Source organism: Astatotilapia calliptera, chromosome 13 (assembly GCF_964374335.1).
Source record: "Astatotilapia calliptera chromosome 13, fAstCal68.1, whole genome shotgun sequence".
Lineage (NCBI taxonomy): Eukaryota > Metazoa > Chordata > Actinopteri > Cichliformes > Cichlidae > Astatotilapia > Astatotilapia calliptera.
Window position 1 is genome coordinate 19625363 of NC_137434.1, and position 25951 is coordinate 19651313.

At 42.1% G+C, this 25951-nt stretch overlaps 1 protein-coding gene across 4 annotated transcripts in view; it reads right to left on the minus strand.

Annotated features, from left to right (window-relative positions):
* The window catches only part of LOC113035481 (methylated-DNA--protein-cysteine methyltransferase), a 62717-nt gene extending 37184 nt beyond the window's left edge, over positions 1–25533 (minus strand). The window contains exons 1-6 of one of the 4 annotated variants that reach the window (XM_026191079.2): positions 25409–25533; positions 23022–23170; positions 14075–14235; positions 9520–9659; positions 6893–7048; positions 6209–6786 (exon numbers count right to left, since the gene is read on the minus strand). In XM_026191079.2, coding sequence (XP_026046864.1) covers positions 6920–7048; positions 9520–9659; positions 14075–14235; positions 23022–23170; positions 25409–25426 — 597 coding nt within the window. In that variant the 5' untranslated portion in view covers positions 25427–25533 and the 3' untranslated portion in view covers positions 6209–6786; positions 6893–6919. Of the gene's footprint in view, positions 1–6208; positions 6787–6892; positions 7049–9519; positions 9660–14074; positions 14236–23021; positions 23171–25408 lie in introns of those variants that run through there. The other 3 variants (XM_026191080.2, XM_080288023.1, XM_080288024.1) reach the window with 3 other exon arrangements.
* Positions 25534–25951: the final 418 nt, after the last annotated feature.

The window sequence follows — 25951 nt, forward strand, 5'->3', positions numbered from 1 at the left end:
AAAAAAAACCTCCTTTCGATAATATAAGCCTGAGCAGTAATATTGAACATCTCTTTGTGACGCGGGCCGCTCAAGCGTGACTAATAACTGCGTTATTAACAAGCATCACTTGAGATTTTTACAAGTTGATACGCAGTATACGTACTAAACATTTCTTCACTGGCGTGGGGTTAATTGCGCCGCCTGGCAACTACACGAGTGACTCAGTTTGTTTTGTTTTTTTCCCCTCTCTCTCTCTCCTTCCTTTTCTTTTTAACGTGACTATATCCAGGCTGCGCTCCTGTGCTGTTCAGGTGAAAGATTGTGCTCTGGTGATAGCGCACACAAAAGAGCGACCGGACAATAAGCCAGTCAATGGAGAGCTCCAGTTGAAAGAGCCACAATGGCCGTGCATGCTGGGAATTGGGCTGGATGATATAAAGGAATGAAACCTTCACTGAGGCCGTGGAGGACAAGCTTTCAGAAAAGAGGTTTTGTTTGCTCTTTATCAATCTGCCGTTTCCCATGAGAAAAAACAATTCAAACTGACCTTAAAAAGGGAATATTACCTTACGTATCCGCTCTCTATGTAACTCTTATTGAGGCTTATACGTTCACTCTTAATGCATTATCCCACATTGATGTGGTAATGCGAACATGGGCACAGTACCCGGACGGGTCGTAAAACAAAAAGCTGGACGCTAGATTTTTTTGCTTTGTTTTATCTTCTCTGCTTGATGGGCAGTGCTGAGAAGTACTTTTTTAAGGATTTGCTCTTGGACAGACAGGATTTGTGAAGCCGCTGAGTGATGTGTTTTGTGGAGGGGAAAAAAAAGTCTCTGCAACTCCCGTGAAGTTCACACATGAGTGGGAAGCTGCCTCTTCCACTCATAAAAGCCGCACTACTGCAGATCACAACTCGGAGATGACAATAACTCAAAATAGGGAGTGTGACCTTTTATGAACGATTTGAAATTTGAATCAAAACTGGGAATCTGACCCACATTAGCGCCGTCTCCCGTCTGTAAATCTGTACATCAGATAAGACACTGCTCCCCTGCTACTGTACACTGGGAGTCAGCTTTGGAAGGAAAACTCTAGATCCTCACAAAGATTTCCACTTCACTCACTGCAGTCAAGAAGGATGAGCAAAGTATCCCAGTGCTTCAAAATCCATTAAACTTGTATTTGGGTGTCATTTGATACTTCATCAATGTTTCAGTACATTTCAAACCCACAAATGCAGGATTTACCCGCGGTAGAAATAGAGCATTCACCGTACTTTCCTTCCATGAACTTCACCTAGCCCAAAAATTACACTATAAAGATTGCCTGGTCAGGGAGTGCTAGGCTGCAGTGATAAAATAATATCACTTGAACAGTATTTTTCTGCCACAGTCTCCACCACATAGAGCTCCTTTCATAGCACTCCTCTGTAGTGCTTTGTCCAGTAGTTCTGGATATGATATCATCTATTAATAATGTATTGGCAATGGATTACATAAAAAGGGAGCAGAAATAACATCCAATATTCATGCCCCCTGAGCTTGACTGTGTCCAATCCGTTTGGCCCATAAAACCTTAGCCCCATTTCCATATCCGCTGTGGGTCACAACAGGTCTGCCGCACAAAGGCTCACAGAACAGCTCGACTCAGGAAAAGGGCAGTAAAAATCGGGTGGATTTCTGAACCCTTATGAAACAGCCACCCTTTGGAAAAAAACGTGAAAAAAGCCCTTTTCCGATTTCAGCGGCTGTGAAAAACCTGGTACTGTATTTCCCTCTTTAATTGTCCCACTTGAGAAATTGACGTGCCTCTGAAACATGGCATGAATCTCACAGTTATTGCAGTCCCCTTGGCAGGGAATGTTGATACAACATCTGCATGCTATAGAAAGTAATGGAAGTAGCAGAGGTGGCAGCTGCAACTCTACAGGAAGTGTGCCATTTTCAGGCAGCGCTGCTGTGAGAACCACTAACTGCCAGCCTGGTCTTGCAGGCAGCTCTGATTGCCAGGACACTATGACAAACACGCAGGGGCTGGGAGTGTTGCATCCTGGGGGATGACAGCTTCTGTTTGATTGTCAATAAGGCTCATTAGCAGAAAAAATGGAGAATGTGAAAAGAGATTAAATGACTTGAGACAGGGTCCCCCTCATGTTTCATTACAGAGGATTTATCAGAGCCTTTATTTCATCAATTGAACCAAAAAAAAGGGAAAAAAGGAAAGAATATCACTCACTTCTTCCCTCCGAAAAAAAGCAGCGAGTAGTTAAATTTATATTGATAAAAATTTGGTCATTTCAGATATTGTAACAGACTCGACGAATGCTAATGAAGCCCTTCCGCACCTTACATAAACCTCTTTCCTCCTGCTCTGAGCGCCTCTCATCTTAAGAACAGTGGCGGATGTTTCCCTCCATCTTAGGGAGGAACGGCCAACAAAGCAGCGTGTAAGGGCCTTTCCCTGAAGAGTCCTTGTCACGCCGCGCCAAACCTCTGTGATTATCGTTGTTTTTGCAGAGAGTGTCCATGCCTGCCAATACCGCTGTTCCATAAATGAATTTGGCCCCTCGTCAACGAATTACCTAACACGCAGAACTGTGTATGTGTCACATCCAATTCCAACTCACCGGCTTTGGTGGTGTGTGTCAGCTGGAGGACTTAATCATCAATCGTCAATCATAATAAGCGAAGCACATTGATAGGGATTCTTTTTTCCCGCAACTACATAGTTAAATAAAAGTGTAAAGGGAGAAGTTAAAGCTGACCTTGTTAAATTGGGACCGCGATTTATATTCCTAATTTAGTGTATGGATTAATTAGTCTTGGCAAGTGTGTGTATATCAGTTTTCATGTGGCACAGCTTAGAGTTATATCTACTTGATCAAATCATTGCTCGCTTTCATAGGAAAGTCTGGAATGATATCTATCAGTCTTATCTTGATGTTTTTACTCAGAACAGGCTTCGCATATTTTTTCGTGGCGTACTTTTAATTAATACTTAATCGGACAGTTTTTAAAAAGGACTTTTTCAGCATTAGTCGCTAATCAATACCCCCCATCTCACATAATACAAATTTAATCACTGTGACCTGTTATAAGGCCTTAACGCAGCCACACATGCGTCCACGTGTTACATGCAAACTGGCAACGCGGGTTTTTCTCATAAGTCGAGGAATCTGGCTCATATTTTCCCTCTCGCTGATCCAATGCACTCCTCTCCCTCGTCATATAGATCGGAGTCTGCAGGGGCCAGAGGCGCTGACAGAGCCCAGATGCTCCCAGTCTGTCTGGGGGACTGGGGAGACTGGTGCCATGGGGTCCTGGAGCCTCTGAAGTGCCGCCCCCTCCGTCAACATGACCAAGGCTAGACCTGCACTTTCTCCAGGCTGAGACACTCTCCTTACCACTCTGACAGCCACCCGGCACAGTCACAGATTGATACATAGAGGGATACACGCTCACAGGCCCCCGCTCTCACGTAATGTATGGCCGTTCATCAGCCGTTCCTAATTAGAGACCCCCAGACCGACGCTCGAGTTCACGAGGTTACGATGACATGCTGATACAAGGTTACAAACGCGCGCGCACTCGCATGCTGATACCGCTCAGGGTTTCTTTTACGTTCTCATTTAATCCGGCTCCATCTCATCAACACTGTTTTAAACTTGCTCGTGTTGAGAGGAGTCTCTTTGTTCTAAAGAAACGAGAAAGAAAGAAAAAAAAAATAGACGGCGCACCATACGAATCCTCTGTCCCCTCGCTTTCTCTCTCAAAACACAAAGATCATTACAAGAGCATCAAAGTATGCCATGTTTGAAACGATATTTCTCTTTGTAGTCGTGGCATAGCATGGAGTGTGTTGGTATTAGATGCTGCTGTGGCAGCTGTCGTGGCTGGCTGTGTGGTGCCTCGGTGTCAGGGCCTCTGAGGCCAGGCTGTCCCGGCAGACAGACAGAGGGGGAGGAAACCTGATAGTGCAGCCAAGCCCCAGTCTAATGTCTGTCTATCCAGCTATCTATCCCTGCGTCTATCTCTGACTCACTGTTGGACATTGCCTATCTGCATGCCGGATACTCCTTCTGTGTTCCCAGGAACAGAGCACGGCTGGCAGCTGAGTTACACGTTCCAAAAAGTCTTACTTTTATTCATTTTAAACATACAAACTTCTCTGGAAGGATAAAAGCAGCTGTTTATCGATCACCGAAGCGGCTGCAGAATTAACTTGCGCAGAGTCCCCACTAAGCTTGCGCCTCGTACCAAGGGGTGCAGGTTGCGATAACATTAGAATTATGAGCCGACATGTATGAAGAGAAGGAGATGGAAGCACAGAGTGTGTTTGTATTTGATGTGGGGGCAGAAAATTGTTCTATAATGAGGAGGGGTGCCAGGATATGAGATGGGAAGTAGGGAGTTGGAGACAGGATATAAGTTATGAGAGGGAAACTAATGTTAGGAAATGCAGAGGCTGTTGTTGTTGTGGTGCTATAAGCCAAAACGTACCTTACCACTATTGGCCATGATTAATACAGCCCGGCCAGGTCAAAACCCTGCGCTACCGCTACGGATGCCACCAACCATATCCTCGCTCTTTCTGGGGCTCAAATGAGTGTGTGTCGTATCTGAGGGAGAGAGTGTGTGTGAGGGGGTTAATAAATGTTGAATCAAACGCCGCACGAGACACTCACACTCCTTAAGGGTTGCCCATTAGCGGTGTGTGGGTGCATGGGGAGTTTATCAGTGTCTGGGTGATTTATGAAGTCAGACTCAATATCATCCACTTCACCCACACACATATGGACATACACATGTGCGCACACCAACATGCAAGGCCACATGCTCACGCACACATGCACTTATATAGTCTTTCTCTATGAAATGGAGGCAGATATTAGGCCAAAATTAAAGGTTTCACAGAGATTAACAGTGCGGATGATGAGATCGTCTCAGCGTCTTTTAATCTAATTCCTTTTTATCTCTGAGCCAGCGTGATGTGGAAGAGGTATGCAAGGTGAAAGCACAACAACAAAACAATACAGACGTAATAATAACAACACTGTTACCGATAAATGCTAAAATATCTCAAAAGTGTAAAACTGGACAAAATAAAAGGTGCGAATTATTTTTAGGAGACTCCTTAGGTACCTCCGCAAATTACACGGCCAATTACTGGCAGCATGTCAGAAGCTTTGATGCTGGACTTGTTTTTTAACATCAACCACAGCACTCTACAGACATCAGTATCTCTGGTTGCTAAATTCATAGCATTCCATAGAATTTACTTAGCCACAAGCAAAAAAAGGAGGGTGCTTACAGTGCACTTCAGAGTGCGCCTGGCTTAAATGGGACCCCTTGTGGCTGTGTCACAGCTCCCTTCGTTAGGGGGCTGACTGTAGCCTGTAGTCACCACAGGCATCATTAGCCCTCTGTGAAACCACAGACTGAGTCTCATTCTTCATCTGCCTGTCTGCTGCCTCAACATTTACGCTGCGATGGTGCTCCAATGGCAGAGTAAGTGAGTCCAGCAGCACGGCAAGACAGCCACACGGAGCTGATCGGATAAGAAATTCAAAAATGCAGCAAAGTTCAAATGTATTCAGTGAGAGGGCCACTTGAATTGGTTCTGCAAAGGTTAGAGCTGAGGTTATTTTTGGAGGGTGGATTATTAGGCTACCTGGGCTGAACAGAAGAGGAATAACTATGGGCAAGTAAGGGTCACTCTGGAGTTTCACCAGAGAGTGAGGAGAATCACGAATTTAAGGGGAAAAGGATAAACTGTCACTGTTACAAATATCACTGCGAGAAAACGCCGAAAATAAAACTAAAGGGCAAATTCAATTAAAGTAACAGATTTTTCTAAATGCACCTCCGCTGCTGCTGCCCTCTCCATATGGTGTTTTTTTTTTAAGAAGGAAAAAAGATATCCCAAAGGGGTGAAATAATGTTGTGGTGAAATTTGTATTTTTTTAAAGAAAGGATATAAACATTTAAATTACAGTTTAAACGCTCAGGATGAATTCAAGGTTGAAATGTTGATTTCTGTTTCCCGTTCTGTACTGCCCTCTAATGGAAAACACCCCTCAGAAATAAAAAAGAAGGAGCTGTGACATACAGAGCAGCAGCAAGGAGAGAGACGTACAGCATAATTAATCATGAGCTGAACTGAGTGAATGCTACATGAAATCACTTTTTAAATTAAACGCAATTAAAATGATGAAAAGACGGGATTTTGTCAGTTTGAGACAGATTTATTTAAACATGTCTAACGCAACAAAAGTACAGTATAAAATGCATAGGACAACTCTCCACTCGAGGTGGATTATAAGGCGAGAGCAAACAATGAGATCTAAATGAAGACAAAACAAATGCCTCACTACAAAGCTTTGTAGCCGTAAAATTCAGAGCCTTTATCACTGGATGTTGAACAAAGCATTCACTTGGCAGGAAATTAAAAAACCAACGAGAGGTACAAAGACTAATTCTGCTTAGGAAAAAAAATAACAACAACAACAATGCAAGAGACATATTTTTAAGGGAATAATAATTCTTTAGAAAAACCATTCCAAGCACTATCTGGCAAACGCAACGGAGACCCACGGGAGCATATGTTTGTAATTCCTACTGTTCTCTGTTTAAGTTATTTTTGTACATTCTAATTCTGCAACAACTCTGTATCACATTAACTATGCAGCATCTCTATTCTTAGATTAAAAAAAAAGGATTATAAACTGAATATTTACAAGTTACTCCAGTTGTTCCACGGTGTGTGCCAAGCAAGGAAAACTTTATGGCCCTGTTTTGTGTTCTGAAAAGAAAAGAAAAAAAAGAGACAAGAATAATAATAAAAAAAACCCTGGCCTTGTGAGTGTGTATATATATATATATGTGTGTGTGCGCGTGTGTGCACTGACTGAAGGACAGTTGGGCTCTGTCATGCTTTAGCCTTCCCCTCCCTGCCTCTCATGGGTGAGCAGCCATTGTTTGAGATGGTTGCCCTTGCCGCTCATGTACGGCCCACTCTGTCCACTGCTAGAAATGACTCTGTGACAAGGAATGAGGAGAGGAACCTGGCACAGACAGAGAGAGAGACGGGGATTTAATAAACATGTGCAATTTTACAAATATTAGAATTTGTAGGACCAAGTCCCACTTTTAAAATGTGTTTTTTTAATAAAAAGTAACTACTTCATTTTTACATTTGGTCAGAATTATGGGGGAAAAAGGACATTTTTCACTAAACTTTAGAAATTTAAATACCTAAAAGCTATGATGTGGAGGAACAAAAAGTAATATATGAGTAAGACAGGAACGCAGATTAGACCGCTGGAAAAAAATCAAATACTTATTCTCAGGTTGACATTTATTGTCACAGCACCACAATAGTTGCAAGTGCTGATAGTAGATATGTATTATGTATGAAAGAATCTCTGATTTAGCACATAAACGATGTGACTTAAAAGTAACCAACGTGCAGGAAATATGAACTGCTTTTGTTTTTGTAGCACTTTTTATATTCATGCACTGCATGAAAACAAAGTGCCACACCAGAAGTGTCTGGTTTGATCCTGCACAAATCCACATTCAGGGTGATGGCTCAGTCTTTGGGTATAAATGTTTGTTACTCTTTAATAGTGAAAAGCAAAGAAGCAATCAAAAATTAATGGGCAAAAACACCAGCAGGATGAATATTCAATCGAGAGGGTGTCAACATTAAGATCTGATAACCCTGTGATCATTAAAAAGAGGAAGTCGGTGGAGCGTTTACTCTTGTTGCAGACGACTGCCAGGGGGGTCCCGAGTTCTTTGTAAACTAAATGGCTGGAGAAAGATTAAACAAGCAAGCCTAAAACACTTCGATCATTGTGAATTCAGAACAAGAAGAGTGGCAATGGTTGGGAATGAATCACAGCAATTATTTCTTTTAAAATATTCTTAATGTTGCCCTCATTTTGTTCTTGTTATACTAACCGGAAAGGCAACACAACCGTCGCTGCATTGCGACTGTATTTCTCCAATGTAACTGTGTTAGGCTGACGTGACGGTTGCACCTCCAGCCTTTTATATGAAAACTGAACATTCACCGTGTTTCTCTTCAATCCATCATTAAACCCACTCCCATATCAACAGCAATAAAACTTTCCGAGCCCCAGATTAACCTTGCAGACAGAGAAATACTGCTCGAGTATTCAGATCAATACTGTTCCCCGGGTTTGGAGGGAGAGCAGGGTACCCTCAAGGCCTTCGGATCTGCCTCTTCACTTGGGGGGGAAAAGAGCACTACACCAGGCTTATCAATACTCAAATCCTGGTGAAGAAGAAGTGCCACAGAGAGGGGAGGATCGATTGAGCACACTGAGCTTTTCACAGCTAAAGCCTGAGTGGAGCAGTGCTACTGACAAGTAATTGACACTGACAATCTGACTCTGGATCTGAATCAGGAGCTGATGGCTCAGGCTCCCAGCCTCCTGGACGAGAGGAAAGAAATGTCTGTAAAACATACTGATGCTAAATCGGAGCGGTATTATACAGCCATCTAGCAGCAATGCCACTGGCTAATGCAATGTATAAAGTACACAGAGAATCCAGAGGACACTATTAATTAGTTTATCTACATTTTATTCTGGGTTATAAATTGAGCGCTCTCATTATAAATAACTTTTTGTCCCCACCCAACATCAATTACAACATGCTGGGAGACCCAGCACTAAGACGAGGATGCACACAAGCACATATGAGGGAGAACATCTCACTGGCTGCACTGCTGCTGTACAAGAAGTGCTCTCTGCCTCACAGAGCACACCGGTGGTGCCCACAGCACTACATGGGCAGAGTTAAACAGGCTTTGATCAAAGGGTTTGATCAAAAGAAGACACACCACTTGCCCTCTAGCCCTCCATTTTGTACACAGTGGATTCATGGGCAAAATGATGCGGGCCAGGTTTCTTACAAGAAGCGGAGATTTGCAGCGAACATCTACAGTAAAGACTTGAGAGAACAGGAACAAAAGGTGTGGGCTTAAAATTGTGCTGTAGGTAGACTTTCCCTCCTCAGCTGTGCTCAGAGGGAGGTGTTTATTTCGCCATCGCACGTACTCGAACACGCCTACAGTTTAGATTACATATCATGCATCGGGGAAAACTTTTTAAAATGCATTTTACTGGAAAACTTCAGTCGTGCACACGAGTTAGGAAACTAGGAGAGACAATACCTCACCAGGAAATGACCTCAAATGTGATCTTTGCCTATTTTATGTATTCTGTCATTTTTTCATGCAAAATGAATTACTACCCAATAAATATTATAGTTCACAGCAATCTGCTTCCACGTATTAATACAACATGTAAACTAAGAATAATTTAAAATTACTTTTCTGTTAAAGGGCAAATTCACCGAAAAACTAATCATAATTAATCTTGCATGTGTTAAATATTGAAGTCGCTAATAAACTTAAAAAAAAAATACAAACCGTTACTTTACCTGTCTGACTAAATAAAGTAAGCAAGACAGAAGCCTGTCAATCAATGTCAACCATACTCACCGGATTCTTCCTCATAGCCCCTCCCACCGCCCGCACCGCTCTGGGGTTTCCCGCCATCTCGGCGAGGCGTTTGTATGAAACCGTCTTTCCGAACGTCACATCTCTCAGAAGTACCTGCAGCACGCGGCTGGTGAATGAATCTTTGCCAGAAAGCAAGAGGACGGAAGAGTGACAGAAAGACGGGAAAGGAGAAGGGGGGAAGAGAGAGTTCCTCATTTAATCAATCAAACTCAAACAGCCAGCCGAGAGGCTGATAACATGAAGGAACTTTAAACATGTGTTATATTTTTTTAAACTCTCTGCTGTTTTTAATTAAAAAGCCAACGTTTGACTCATTAATGCATTTTCACCTACTGGTGAACACTATAATGTCCATCCTGGCTCCCTACAATTCCATCTTTTTTTCTTCTTTCCATCTTTACACTGCTCATTATGCACCTAAACACAGAGAAGTCCCTCAATTTGACCTTAGAACTAGTATTAACATGCTACAGAAGCTGACGTGAGAAAATTATTCCTATGGCAGAAAAATCTAGGTTATGCTTTGAAAGGTCACAGCTAAAATTAAAAAAGTTCGCTCCTTCATTTAAAAGGATTAAGAGAGGCCAAAAAGACTGCAAATCTGCTCCAGATTTTTAATAATAATAATTTGAATGTTGCACACCATTTGTGGCAGCGGGATGACTTTGAGGTTAATCAGACCAATTTGTCCTTTTAATTGCTTTCTATTCAGAGTAGATTCATTATATCATCTTCACTTAAATGGCAGAATTCTTCAAATCATCCACAGCTTAACCAACCACATTAACGGCTTTGATTTCATTAGCACTTTAGCAGTAGCATTATCTTTTCTTCTTTTTTTTTCTGGATTACCAGGCGGTGACTGAGAGGCATGTTTGTCTAGCTCTGATTGCTGAAGAAAAGTATTTGAGGCATCTCAAAAACCTTAAGACGCCGATGCACCGAGGTTGTGCAGAAAGCACAAAACACTCTTTTTCTGCACTGAGAACAAGATGAGGAACAATGGTCTCGTTATCAAGAGGGGGTGAATTTCTTCTAGTATATACATGTACTCAGTCATGAAAATTCAATTAGTGATCTCCCATTCTCTCTCATTTATATGGTCTAAGAGAGCACATGACAAGTGATCTATGTGAAATCCTTCTAAATTGGCATTGTGTGAAAACATGTCACACCCCTGTCTCTCTTCTACAGAGTGAACATCCTTTGCTCCCCAGGCTCCCTCGCTACCTTATAGTCACTCTCTGCTACACAAAGCCACGCGAACAAGGCAATTTGCCTAAACTGGGGGGAATAAGTGTAAAACCTAAAGGGGATACATTTGATTGATGCACACCCATGTGAGTTCTTTGTCTTGAACAAGGCCCGTAGGTACTGTTTAATAATTTTTCAGGTAATAATCACACTGTCAACGAGATGACGGGCTCTTATGCAGACAGACTTAATGTTATGAGGAGATGAGATACACCCCTGAAATTCCTTTCATGCATTACTCTCCCTCATAAAGCTCGGATTTGGCCACATGATGTGTGTGATACATAAGGATTTCGCTTTTGTCACCGGCGGGGTAGATGACAACTTGCCCAGACTGCAGCTACGACAAATCCACAGTGATGCAAACGTTATTGACAAACAACCAAAGTCACACCGGCAGACGCAGACGGGAACTTTTGCCTACAAACAGACCGAGCAACAAGCTATGGCGCTGTGTACACCTTTGACTAATCCTGAGCAGCTGTTTCTCCTGGAAGCTTTCACATCTCCTACAGTTCTGGACAAAAAGTGTCTGTACTTTTATCTGCAGGGCACAAAGGTTAAAGAACTTTGCCCTCATCAGTGGCTGTGACAGAGACTTCAGGCAGGTCACTCGAGGGGACCAGCAATGACTTGGAGAGCAGTCCCCTAGCCCCATACTTCATAAAGAGCCTAATACGGTGTGTCTGGGGTCAGGACCCTCTTTAGATCGAGGAGCACTGGTGTCAATTGTTTAAATAAAAGTTGAGAGGAACCACTTACATGTTTACAGACATCCCCATAATTATGTCACAGGTCATTACCTGCCATGAGGCCAGGTGACAGAGCCACTGCGGCTGCGATGGATTTACCCGGAGTAAAATCGAACACGTTCGGCAGTTATGATGGTATTGACATATATGATTGATTTGCTCATAATTCTGTGTATGGGAGCAATTTGAAAGCCAAAAAAAGGAAAACAATAAACTGAAATCCATCAGCCCTGCTAATGATAGATTTGGAGAGACGACTTCCAGCTGACAGTCACCTCGTACATGGTGGTGAGAATAAAAAGACAATAGTGGAAATGCAGCTACCTCATTATCCTTTGTGTCTAATGGGAGGGAAGACTTTGACTCCCAGTCAAAGTGTCTCTTGAGTCTTGAGGGATCCATACTTTTGAAGGCTGACGGGGTGCTGATGATTCTCTGATTATTCGATATTCTGAAAACGTTCATTTCCCTAATTCCTCTCCACATCACAGGGGCGAGTCCTGGTGAGTGTCTCATCTCGCCCTGCGCTGTGCACAGGGGGAGGTTCAGACTCCTGCAGGAACACAGTCATTTGGGCTTTGAAGAGCGCCCTTCCCCCCCTTTGCACGGCCCCCTCCCCGCACATTCCCCGCGCCGCTTACCGAGACTAAGATCCTCTCGTCTGTTACATATGGATGTATAATTAATGAGATAAGAATATGCATCGTTTTAAGAACCCACGTTGGTGTCTGTGTTTTTCTGAGGCAGCCAGCGCACATACACAGGCGCAAACACAAGCTAACTGAGCATAACGCACGCGAGCGCTCGCCATTCCCTTACCCCCGCCGACCAAACTTGCGTGTGATGTTGTGCATGACAATCAGTCGAGACGGTATAGAAAACTGCACCTTGCATCTCCTTTCATGTCACCTCTGTTTCTCAGGTATATCGTGACAGCTAATATGAAAAGTGGCTTGTTTTGTCAGAAATGTGTAAATAAACATGGCAACACTTCAAGTGAAGGTCACAACTCAATATTACATGACAAGTGCTGCGAGAGCGCTGTTGCGCTCAGGTTCTCCCACAAGATAACTGAGCAAACAAAAGTTGGTTGTCACAGATTGTAATGACCTGATTAAACTTGTATCTTTTTTTTTCCCAGGCAGGCAGAGGCTGCACGACTAGATCGAGGAGGAATTTTTACAGCAATAAGGCAAAAAGAAAAGATACTTAATATTTGTGAATCAACAAGCAAGAAAAAAAGAACCTTCCATTTCCCCCCCTGAAAAGACAAATACTCTTGATGCTCACATTTAACATTTTTATACTGGCATGGCCTATGGTTCTGACTACTGAGAGCAATCCAAGCCTAAACCCTGTATTTACGGAGCCCCAAAACAACAGGCGAGGGAGAGAGGTGGAACACAGCACAATCACCTATTCAGATCAGGTACTAATGAAGAATTCCATCTATCCTGAAATTTAATTAAAACCCCAAAGACTTCAGATGAGATGCGATTTGAAAGAGCCTGGGGCTGGTACACAAGCACTTGGTGGCGAAGGGAATCACACTGAAAGTTGATATCGTAATTGGTCCTGATGTATTTCTGCATTGCCTTTGCGGGAGCGTGGGACTCATAGCTGTATACAGGGTCTCGATGGAGTACCTGCTCATTGAAAATGCCATCACTCAAGCACTGCAGATCTGCATGAAATTAGAGAGCAACTAAGGCCTGATTGCAGGGGAAGAGAGGCACAATTGTTAAATGCATATATTAAAGTCATTTTTTTTCCTGTGTAGGTGTGCTTCTGTGTCTAAATGAGAGCTTCTGAAAATCTTTCAGTTAAAATGCGATGAGCATCTCAGTGTGACAAAGGAGCAGCCCGCAATTGTTTTGAAAACAAATTTCTGTTTACGATCTCAAAAATGAGTCGTCGGGCTACGATATTATTTATTTCCTCGAAACGAAACCACGGTTGGCAATCAAATATTCATTTTGTTTGCTTTTGTTTTCTTGTTTTCCTCTGCATCTTTAGTCGTTCGCCTCGCCGAAGCTACCGGTTGAAAGGACACTAATTGTCCATTTTTGGGGGGGTGCTTTCATTTCACTCACAGTAGGTGACTGATCAAGCCAACAATAAGCTCATTCAAACTTTACCACCATTCACATGTTCTCATTAAAAAAAAAAAAAAAAAAAAAAAAAGCTTCCTGTCTGAAAATGTCAAGAGTGGAATTCGATCAGTTTCAAAGAATGTGCCAAGAATCATGGAAAAGCTTGCCAAGACTAACACGCGTGGTAAGAGCTGCCACAGATTACTGAACCAAGTTACAGCTCTGTGTTCTGTTCTCTCTCCTTTCACTCACCCACTCACTCACTTTTCCTCTGCTCTCGCTCTCTTCCTCGCACACTCGCTCTCGCCCTCTCTCTCAGCCATAAAATACTTCATTATAACACACTGAGCCAGTGAGTGTAAGTGATGTAACTGACAATTAAGAGTGAAAGCCTGATCCCAGTCATGGCTCTGCAAATATTTATCCATGACAGACCTCCTTGCAGGGCGGGGTGGTGAAAGCCAGGGAGCGGGAGACTCCCAGTGGTCTGCGGCTCACTGAAGTACGCCTGGAGCCATTCAACGCAGCGCTGCAACTCAGGGCTCGTTTCTGCCAGGCTATCGTTGACCACACAGCTCAGGGGGCCGCCGCTGCTCCTGTGAGGGATATAAGGCAGGATGGGGAGGTGAGGTGGGGATCAGAGGAGCAATCATAATACCCAATTCTTGCTTGAACAGTGCTAAATATGTCACAAGAGTGTAATAACATGCCACGAGTGACAAAGATGCAAGATGACATAATTTGCTGAGTGGAACTGAAGTTGTAAATTAAGACGTGTTTAAAATCTGAACTTGTACATTTTTGCATGTCGCTCGGCTTTGACGGATACCAGAGCTTTGGAAGACAGAATAAACCTCAGGAAGATAAAAAGGCAAAATCCAGAATTTTCTCAAGAGTAGATATAATAGAGTACGAAAGGGAAAAAAAGACAAAAAAAAACCCAACCGTCAGGTCATAAGAAACCGCTAACAGTTCGTTTCAAACTACTTTAAGGGAGAAAAAACGGTTTCTTAAAACAGAAAAGTAGCAGACAAAAGTTAAGAGCACAGCATTAACAACAGTTTCAACTCTGCTTGGGTCTAGTTTATAGTTCATGACAAGAATAAATGGATTTTTTTGGCCAGAGCGATGTTGGCCAGAAAAGCACCGCACTTGGACATGCATCTTAGCTTGAGTAGATGCTTGGAGGAATTTGCCGACGGTTGAGTTGGCATCACTTAACAGCTGAATTTCTCTCTGCTGCTGACCACCCCCCAGGTCAATGCAAGCAGACTGACCCATATTTGACACTTAAAGACCCTACTGGGAAAGTCCTCTCTTAGCATGTGCATTACTCCAAAGTGGACCTCAAGCTGTGTTGTGGATCTAAAGCAGGCCCGCCAATTCCATTAACTGGTGTACAGGACTTATAAATAAATAATACCACCATTTAAGTGCCCCCTTTTTTCAAAATTGGCTTGTCCTGTACGGTATTAATAATAGACATTTACTTTGTTAAACACACAGACCGTCTCTCTCCTGCACGCCGTAACAGCGCGGCCCTAAAGTGTTTTTACACTTGTGCAGGTCACAGTTTGAGCTGCGTTTTATATTGGACACGTGAAGCTGAGGTTTACTGGAGTGTTATGACTGAGCAGGTCAGTTTTCAGAGAAACCACTCTGCTTGCTAGTTTGTGGCTGTGTGATAAAAATCTCCCGGGTGCCGTTTAACAGTGGGTGTAAATACAGTAAAAGGTGTAAATACTCTCATTTCTAAATAAACCACACAGCAGTTTATAGTTGAGTGGTGAAAACTTGGAAACCCACCAGCGGGTTCTGTGCTGAGACCCGCTCAAACAATGGCCATGGCTCATGGCAATCTCTGTCGGCATGGGTGAGTGCCCAGCCAGCCCCTACTTGTCATTGTCTCTCCTTTCTATCCCCTCCCTCCCCTCCCTCCCCCAGCTCTCCCTCCTCATTTCCCCCTCTCTATTGCTCTATCCTCCCACTCCAGCTCTTTTGGCTCCCCACCACCTACACCCCGACATACACACACACACACCATCCCCCAACTTCTCTTTCTCTCAGCAAGGATCTTCAGGCCACTGTTCCCTCTCTACACACCCTCAACCCCCCCACAACACGCATCCTCACACCACCACCTCCTCTGCCCCTCCACACCCTCTCTTTCTCTCCGAGAGGATGTTCCAGCCGCTGCACACTGACAGCTCGGGGATATTGTGTGTGGAAATGTTCCTGTTGGACCCGCAGGCCCTTACAATCTACCGGACAAAGGCTAGTGCACCTTTGCTTAAGGCTTGGCACCTTTGACCTTGTGCTTACACTTCAGACTTGTCACTGTGGCTAATTTTCCTCTCCTCCCAGCTTACGGATGCGCCCGTTTTTAAAAGGTGTTTGACTGATACAACATTGACAGTAGTAAAAGTTAATGCAATGCAGTACATGTTATGGCTGGCAAACAACAAGGAAATAAATAAATAAAAGGGGGGGAACAACATCAGTTGAGCTGAAGTCTGTCACCTCTAGGTGCAATGGGGGATTGTTTTTAAAAGAGCATGTGGGCAGTGGAGATGTAGCACTTGTGCTTGCAACATTTCCAGCCGCTTCAGTGAATCAGAAATCAGGCAGCATCATGTGATCTTTATGGAGTCCAGACTGGCACATTAGAAGCTGTGCCCTTCAAATGAGAGATTAGAGATGTCTAATAAATGTCGGACTAATTACAACAAAACTCTCCAAGGGGAAACAATCTTTATATTGTACTAAAGTAACTGCCAACGCTCTATGAAAACCAAGAATTATAATTAGCAGTGATTATAAAGAGTATTTTAATAAACGTGTGTAGCGAGTGTGTTGACGTTAGAACAAACAATTCAAATTGGGTTAAAGAAGAATTGTTATTTTATTATCTTTTGACTACATAAATCATATTTTTTTCCATGTCCTTCAGCCATTTACTATTTCATCACAGGTAAAGAAATCAGAAACTAATTCCAAACTAGCCGAGGATCTGCTGCACTAAAAAGAATATTTCCCTTGATAGAAGATTGCGATTTGAGAAATTTTCTAATATTGTGCTCCTGTCACAATCAATTTCCAATTACCATAAATCATTGTTGCGTAAAGTGGGACTCATTTGGAGTTCTACCCATTTTCCAACTCTAATATAAAGAATGAATTGAGCATTTATACAATGTTGGAGGCTATTTTGTTCATCCTGGAAGAAACAATCAAAGGAGACAAAGGGAAAAAAAAAGAAAAGAATAGCTGACATTAAATTAGTCTTTTTCTGTATCTCTAGTTGCACAAGACTTCAGTAAGACTTTTTCTATCAGCTGCAGACGTAAGAATGAAACAGGTTAACCACAGAATCTAATTGAAAGGAATCTGGCGAAGGGTGTAATGGTATATTGCACTAAAAGGGGAAAAACTCAGAACTCATGCCTCCATCCTGTGAAGCGTGATGGCGCTCATCCTGACTCGATCGGCTGTCACTTTTGACACAGCCTGCCAGAGTTCTCCTTCACCGATCATGGGTAACATGGCGGGTCAGAGGATGAAATAGAAAAGGCCAAGAGCAGTCCAATATTTTCCTCAGCCTTATAGCTGCAGATACTTAACTCAGAGACGTCAAAGACTCAAGAGAGCATGAAAAAAGCCTAAAATGACTGTCTAAAAAGGGAAAAAAATACAGCATGTCTCTATGAATGTCAAGATCCTGATGGTCTCTGAGCCAAAGGCTGTGATACAATTGTAAGCCACTTGCTCAATGCAGCTCGTTCAACCATCGGAAGATCATTCAGATGCCTATCTAGGCAGTGCAGCACTAAACTCGAGAGCTTTTGAAGTGGGAAGCTGTTAGGAATGCTTCCTACTCTGTTCTGGGGTGCACGTTTTGTGCTCCGCTGTTTCAAAATAAAAACAACTGGGCCGGATAAACTGCTCTCTAGATATCCCGCAACTCTTATTAGTGAATGTCCGCCAAAGAGGCTGCAACACTCAATCCAATACATAAAGGTGGTGGTAAAATACTGCAGAGTAGGCAACAAAGCACACAACAATTAGGTCTTCTCCCAACTGGCTAGCCACAGGAGTCAGTGAAGGCATGTATTACCAGAGCCTTAACTCTTACTCCATTATGTAGTGTATCCACACCCCGACGCCGCAATGTTTATCTACAACAGACTACTGAGCAGTTTCAAATAGCGTTTTTAGCCTCTATTCTCAAGTGCCACAGTAAGAGACTCCAATTACCCGAATGGTAAGGAGCCAGTGAGGGAGGCATAAAGTACATTAGGGATCCCCTGTAACTGCAGGGACCTTTTAGAGCCTCAACTGAAGAGGGCCGGGAGACTGGGGGGACAGTGACCCTGCATGGATAGCCTCTGTCAAAATTTGACCACGTCAAGCACAAAGGCATTATGGGAATCCAGTGTCACCAAGTCCTAATTACTGTCTGTGTTCAGAGCAAATTACTGCCTTGTTCCTCTGATTAGCGAGGAGGCTAATCTTCACCTGTGTACGCCAGCACTGCTGAGGGCCCTTGAGTGTTAGCGCTTCGTCTTCTGTAATTTATTTTTAAATCAGTGCCCGCTCCCAAGAGTTTTGAGTGTTTTGTTGTGAACCGCTTACCATGATCCCCACCACCGCCCCCTCACCCCTAAATCCTTGACTAAATCCTTGTTTGGTGCCGCAGGAAGATAAGCAAGAACAACACTTGGGCATAATTGACTCGTACTCCTCTCCAAGATGTCAGAGCGGAATCATCTCTCTGCATATTGCCTTAGTATGTCACACACTGTACACTTCTGCATGTTGCAGATATAGAATCCAATCAAGTTCTAAAACAAACTAGCGCAACCCTTATGCTGGAAAAAGTTCCCGGTCGACAGCAGGGAAAGGGGAGGGAAACAAAAAAACTGCAGGAGCTGCTTTTAGCTGCATCTCCACAGTGAGCAGCAACTCTCATTCAACTCAAAACCTCACCCTGGAGGCTCCGCTTTAGAAACCACAACATTTGCAGATTTTCATCTGAGTGAATGTCAGTGTCTCGTCTGTGTGGGGCGGTTTACAGGTAGTGTGTTACACAGGTGTTGGTTTACACAGGAAATGGCACATGCAGCCTGATTGGGACGGTCCCGGGAGATGGAGGCATAAACATAGAGCACAGATGGGTCCAAGGGCCAGTGGGAGCAGCACCTTAATGAATACGCAGCTGAGTACTACACTTCACAACATGCAAAACAATATTCTAAGGCCGCAGCAAAAAATAGAACAAAAATCATCAGAATATCATTACACAATGAATTATTCATACCGTTTCTAAAGGGACTCCGTCAAAAAATCTCTCCTTGCTTTATTGATGATTTCATTCAATATCTCAGCAGTTCATGGTTTGTATGACAAAGCATTTTAGTTACAAATGTAAGCAGTTTATTTAGCACACAGCAGTGTCTATATATATGTATGTATGTATATATCTACATATCAAGCAAAATTATAATTTAAATGAACAAAATCCTACGTTAGATGAAATACACCATAGATGGAGAAGCGGAGAGAAAAATTACAGTGGAATAAAAAGAGTTGTTATATTTCCCGGTGTGTGAGCACATCATGTAAACAGGCCCCTCAGAATAAGGAACACATTTGCCATACTGCTATTCAGCGTGAACCAGGACATTGATTCACAACACTACATGAGTGTGCGAAGAAAGAAAAAACAAAAAACGATAAATGCATCACCTCAGATATTTCACACTAGCGTTGGTAGTGTGTAAAAGCTGTTGTGACAGCTTGGGTATTAGGGATAGATAGATGGAAAATGTCTGGATGCTTATGAATGCCAATGTGAGTGGGGTGGCAGATTTGACACAAAAACACTCCACCTCAGAACAATTAGGCTGTTCTCAGGCCCCATCCAGTGTTGTCAGTGATAATGGAAAGCTGTGAGGATAACTGGTGATAAATAGACTTTAACACCCTCCTCCTTAAGAGCAATGCAGTCCTGCAGTCCTCTCATATGCTTAACTAATCATGACCATGGCCAGCAAATTCATACAAAAGACTAATTACTGTTGTACTTCACTTCAGTCTCAAAGGCCTCTTATATAAGGACTTGGGGGTTCTCTTGCCTCTTTTCTCCTCTTGATGGGTATTTTTTTACAAGTAGGCCTCATGCTAGACAAAAGCGTTTAAAAATCGGTGATTGCTTTCATCCGCTTTAATTACATTCAGAAATGGCATTTCTGCCACATAATACACCCCTATTGTTTCAGAATTATCTGGCTTGGGGAGTAAAATCTACAATATTTGACGATGCTCCCGAGCTAAATCGCCTCTTGAAATTGAAATATGCAGCCGAAATACAAAATAAAAAGCCAGCCTTTGCTGCTGATATACTGGAAGCTCCTTGGCTTTCTCCAGAATGCTATTATTATGCATATCCAGGTAGAAAGTTAATTAACCCAAAGCTTAAGCTAATTATGGTAGCAGAATGCTATCAACCAAACGCTTTCAGTCAGACAGCTGTCCAGAATTTCATTTGCTAATCATTTGTCTTTTGCCGGAGCATATGGTACATTTCCCCGCTATCACAGCAACAACAAACAGATGAAAATCATTAACTAAAAACAATGTGCAATGTGAAAAATCAGACACAGATTTATAAGGCTTTGTGTCAGAGAAAAAAAACGGGGAGGGGGGGGGGGGGGGGATTTATGGCCTGGGAAGTATAATGATAATTTTTGGTTTTAGCCACTTAGGATTTTAGGCAGATCACGTGACCCGAGTGTGCTGGGAATTCAGACGCACGAATATATTGTTTATATCTATATGCAAATGAGACAGAAGTGTTTATCCGTGTAAAATTAATTACAATTTTCTATAGGAGCATATGCGAAAAGATCTTGTTCCTAACAATTTTTAGCTCCTAGCACATTTTGTGCATGTTTTTACCAACACAATATTTTTTGTTGTTAAAAGTAGAAATCCCTCAGCTCTGAATTAAATCAATTATTTTCCAAAAAATGTTTCATGCATTATTTCAGTTTTTTTTTTTCTTTTTTCATAAAAACACATCACACTGGCTGTTAAAGGGTGATTGATATCAGCATTGCCTTGCAACATTATCAGGCAATAAAGGCTACTCAGGTTCTAATGCAACATGTCATACACAGGCTCCTGTAGTACATTTCTATTGAGGACCTCACAAGCTAAATTGCTTTTTTCCTGCTCCCCCACATCTCAGCCAGCTTGACAGACAAATTGATCAAAGCATTGTAAAATAATATGCTCACAAAATGTCTCGGGGCAGGAGTCCAGCCCTTTTTTTTCATTTTTCACCCTAATAAAAAAGTGCTCTATGATTTCCTCTGTATTATGTGTCTGTGCTCTGTGTGAAAGAGGCAAGAAGCATCATATTTCAGATAATAGTAATCTCCTGTAAACAAAATGCGTATCATTTTTCTGTGAACGCTGAGGCCATGCTAAAAACTAAAGGGGGGGGAAACTGGTTAACAGGGAGGCTGGTGCGTAGGGCCCCAACAGGGGTTGTTGAGATGTAATGAATTTGTTCATCTGATGGTGCCTTCAGGGCTGTCGTTAGACTGGCAGAGGAGGTTGATTTCAGGAAATGTTCCTAAGATCAGTTAGGAAGCAAAAGGGGCTTGAGACGTTTCTATTAGAAAGAGCTGACGGTCATGGTGTGTAAGCAATACTTCAAGGGCGTTTATGTAGCTATAATGGCATTTATCAATAACTATCTATCAATGCCACAAATGCTTCTGTTGCTGGCCCAGCTGTTCAACGCCAAGCAATAGTGAAGTCTGAGAAACGCAGGAGGCAAACGCGGCCGTGTAAGCCTTCAAAGCTCTGGCTCGTTGGCAAATATCTGCTATAGGTCTGAGTTTATGCTATGAATGGACATTATCTATTTCCCATATCTAAAATATGCTCTTAGAGATCATTTATCACAGTGACTTTCTAAGCCTGTACCACAACACATCCGAAGCTGGAAAGAGCCTTGTTTAGTATGTCATAAATAAATCAATAGAAATGGCTGATCTGAACTATTACTGCTACAGGCGGGCTTTGGTGAGATCTACATGTAAAGCCGGTTGCAAAGATAAGCCTGTATTTTGTCACTTTATCTCGCCTCCCTTAATGCCTGTTTACATTGCGTTACTACATATATCTAAGGTGGCTCTAGTTTCCCCGTCCTGTGACAATAACAATATATTCAACCGGTTGAGATAAAATCTAAACATTTTTACTAGTAATTTTTTCTTGGGTGGGGGTGGTGGGAGGCTCACACCTTTGCAAACATACAGCGATGTGATCAGAGCTTCACTTATGACCGACATAGCAAATGATATTAAAGTGAGAAATGATCTAGTGATGCGAATCATTAAATTCATTTGCATATTCCTACTGAACCTGAACACACAAATTAAACCCTGTTCACAAGGAGACGGAGAAAGGTGCTTGTGCATGGTTACAGGACATCTTCCATAATCAAAATTCCATATTATTAATTTTCTCACTTCAACTCATTAACAACAAGTGGAATGTTTTTTACTGCTTGATGAATTTTAGGAAATAGCAGACAGTCGAGAAGGAAACACATGTTGAGGTATAATATACAAGGTCATTAATGGGTTTCCATAAATTAGAATTTGAACATACATTTTCAAAAGGATAACTTCCTATCCGGGTGCATTTGGAAATCGTTTAATTTCCCCGACCATTCAAGTTTATCAAATGCGAATCTGCGATACATGGATATTTAATTTCAATCTAATCAAAACTAATCTGAGCTGTAGGATATGGACCTGTAAAAATAAGGAAGAGGCACTTATTAATGCTGCCTTTAATCAGTTTCAATCGCTTCAGTAAGACTGTCAACGTTCCTGACACTTTTGAGGGATGGGCAGGCCGAGAAATGCAATCACATATTACATTTCTGAGTGTCAGTCGACACTCAGAACTACTGCATACAACTTGAAGGAAACATAAATAAACAGGAGAGAACAGTCCATGCTCCCCGTGGCCTTTGCTGACCCTACAGACATCAGTTCTAATCAACTCCCTTGTGGGTAATAAACAAGTTATTTTTCTGAAATTTCAAATATACTGCAGGAAGAATCACAACCACATGCCATCAGAAATCTAATTTCAAGCCCAACTGTATTCTAGTGCCCCTCATATTTCTAGTGCCTGCTCATATTTGCCCAACTTTCTCCAGGATATTTCTTGTGGGATCTACAAAAATGCCCTGCTTCCAATGAGGAATGGTGGCACTCCATCACAGGAGTGGATTCTGTCTGCCTGTAAATTTCACACCTTTGTTTATCACGTCACCAGCCCGGCTGTTGTACAGTACCTTTCAGCAGGTGCGACATCCATTAGGATCTGGATGGTGTGCACACCATTCTCACATCCACTGACTTGGATCGTCCCCAGGGGGCTCAGCAATGAGATGGTCTTCTGAGTGCACTGGCTCTCCCCCTGCTTCTTCATCTTGCTGCCCTGCTGAGGAAGTACAAATTACACTACGTTCATTGACATATTCATGTGGCAACTTTCACAATTTCCCACACATATTTGCATTGAATGATCTATTGAAAACCTAGCGGGCCACCAACGGAAGATGACTTACATATTTGAACACCTTGCCTCCAAACAATGTCATGATGTGACTTGATCCCCACATTACTATCCAATATTTCTTCTGTGTATGGAAAAGAATACGCCTATCTAACCAATAAATCGCCCATTTTTTCCCCTCTTTCTGTTCTATATATCACATAAATGAGAAAAACAATGCAGTCTGTTCCCTTGTCTGGTGGGGGATTCCCAAGATAGCTCGACATTATTTTCAATCCGTCATTTTTGGTTGATGGCCGGGATGTTTTTCTAGCATTAAATTTGTTCCTTAGGGTGCAACTCCGATGGGATTCTGGTTTCCAGCCCTTAACAACAGCAAAAACGTGCAGCTTTTCTGACGACTGAGATGGATACTGGCAATAACCAGACAGCAGTTCCTTTTTTATTTTTACTTTGAGGGAAGGAGAGATGATTGACTATGTTATATGTGAGTTTTTGAGAGATGGGGGTTATAATAAATAAAGGTCACATTGATTGTAAGTTTCAAACAAGTAACCTTTCCTTCCCAGAACGATGATCTGAAAAGTTTAAAGTGCACAAATGCAATATCTCCATTTTTGCTTTCAATATTACACATACCACGTGTTTTTAAATGGTTAACTCGCACGTGTGTGTACATTGATGGGAGCTGTGCACTGCTTTGACTAGACTTTATTTTCATTATGAATTATTATTTGTTGCATTTAATTAAAATAAAAATGACACATGACAATTAAAGTTTCAAGACAGACTATAAAGAGGGAATGATATTAAAAAAGGAATAACAAATTTTTTTTAATGACTAACTAATTGTTTTAATTTTTGCAGGCCTGGCATATTGACAGATGTGAAACTCTTTCTCTGCTAAACTGACTTTTATAACATTTTTAAGTCCCATAATCAAATTTTCAATGCTCACCACGTGAAATCTTGTGCACTAGTTATTTAAGGAAGCAACAAAACAAACTACAGATGAAACAATTAACCACAACTGGTAACTACTTCAATAATTAATCCTTTTATTTGATTTTTTTTTTTTTACTAAAAATAAAAGTATTCAACAATCCAGCTTCTCAAATTAAGAGCACTTTCTTCTTTCCTTTGTCTTCAGTGCTCGTAAACTGAATTTTGGGGAGCTGTGGAGTGGAGAAAATGACACCTTGAGCTTCAGAAAATTACAGACTGTTTAATAAAACAATAATCACAAGCTGTAGCCCTTAAACAAAGCAAAACAAAAACACTTCACTGCTCATTGCACACTCTACTTTTAATTTAAGAATGGATATCTTTTATTTTTAGATTACTCCCGTATCCACCCCCCCATCCGCACTTCACACACGCATACTACCAACACCACCACCACCACCACATCTGTCATGGTATGTGATCACAAATGCGTCTGCTTCAACTTTCTTGTTTCTACTCTTGCAGCTCTCACTGTATTCATCAGGGGTTTGCCTGAACTGACAATAAAGGCGAGAAATTTTCTGAGCCAAACAATGGTACAGTGCACTTTGGATAAGCGCTGCACACACTCCGTGCCATTTAGCAAGATGGTAATAGACTCATAGATAGAATAATGGACTTTGGCAATAATGGCCTTGGCTAATAGTCTGCGCTGATTAAAAATAATGCTATCATGTTTGTTCTGTGCCGTTTTCGGTGCAGTAGAGTAGTCTAAGTGAGTGCCTGGGTGTTTACCCAGCTCTTCACGGTGAGGAACAACAAACAATAAGCAGATTGTGTTGTTAAAAAGAAAAAAAAAATCACTGGCGGCATCCTCATGCTCGTCAATCATTTGACTCGTTTCTCATTAGACTAGTTCCTGGTCAAACCTGCGTGATTAATTGAGTAGAAAGCGCCCCGTGACTGCGCAGGTGTAAAAATGCAACATGTGTCCTTAATGTGCTGTTTCAGATGACGGCTCCTTGGGTGAGTATCTGTTTTAATGTAAAAATATACCTATCATAATAATGAAATAAACAAGCGAGAGTTCGTGTCTGAAAGGCGTATTAGCAAACGCTAGCCCTCGTTAGCTTAAGCGTACGCGTACTTTCAGCTTTGTGTATGTTGTTAGCTTGTGTTAGAGAAAGTTTAACGCTGTAAATTAACGCCGGTGCTTACAAATTTAACCGTGTGCATCCAAACGGTGTCTCTGCGATGCCCACTCCTCTTCCCCCCTCTGCAAAACACATGTCAAAGCAGAACTCTTCCTGTTTCTCAAGGCAGCGTGGTCAAGCCGACCAATCACGAGAGGCAAAAGTCCGCTCTCGCTCTGTAATTGGTCCAGAGAAAGTCTCCGCTCCTCCCCTTTGCCAGGGACAGACTTAAGAAGAAGGCTTTTCTAATAGGTCTCAAGTTGGGATTTGGGGTCCTTCAGGGGGTCCCCAGTACGCCGAAGACTAGTAATGGTAGTGATTTAGATATTTGATTTGCTTGATGTTTTTACAGCAGGAAAAAATATGATAATGCATATTTTGAGCATTAATTTCAAACACTGTTATCTTTCCACTTATTGCTGAGACATTTATCCAATTCTGCATCTCCTGTGACAGCTTCTCAGTGAGGTCTTTAGGGTCTCAAGCGTAATGTTTGTGGATAAAAAAACACCTATGTGACTGCAGCAACCAATAACACCTTATGTATTACCAACTAATAAAGTCAGTA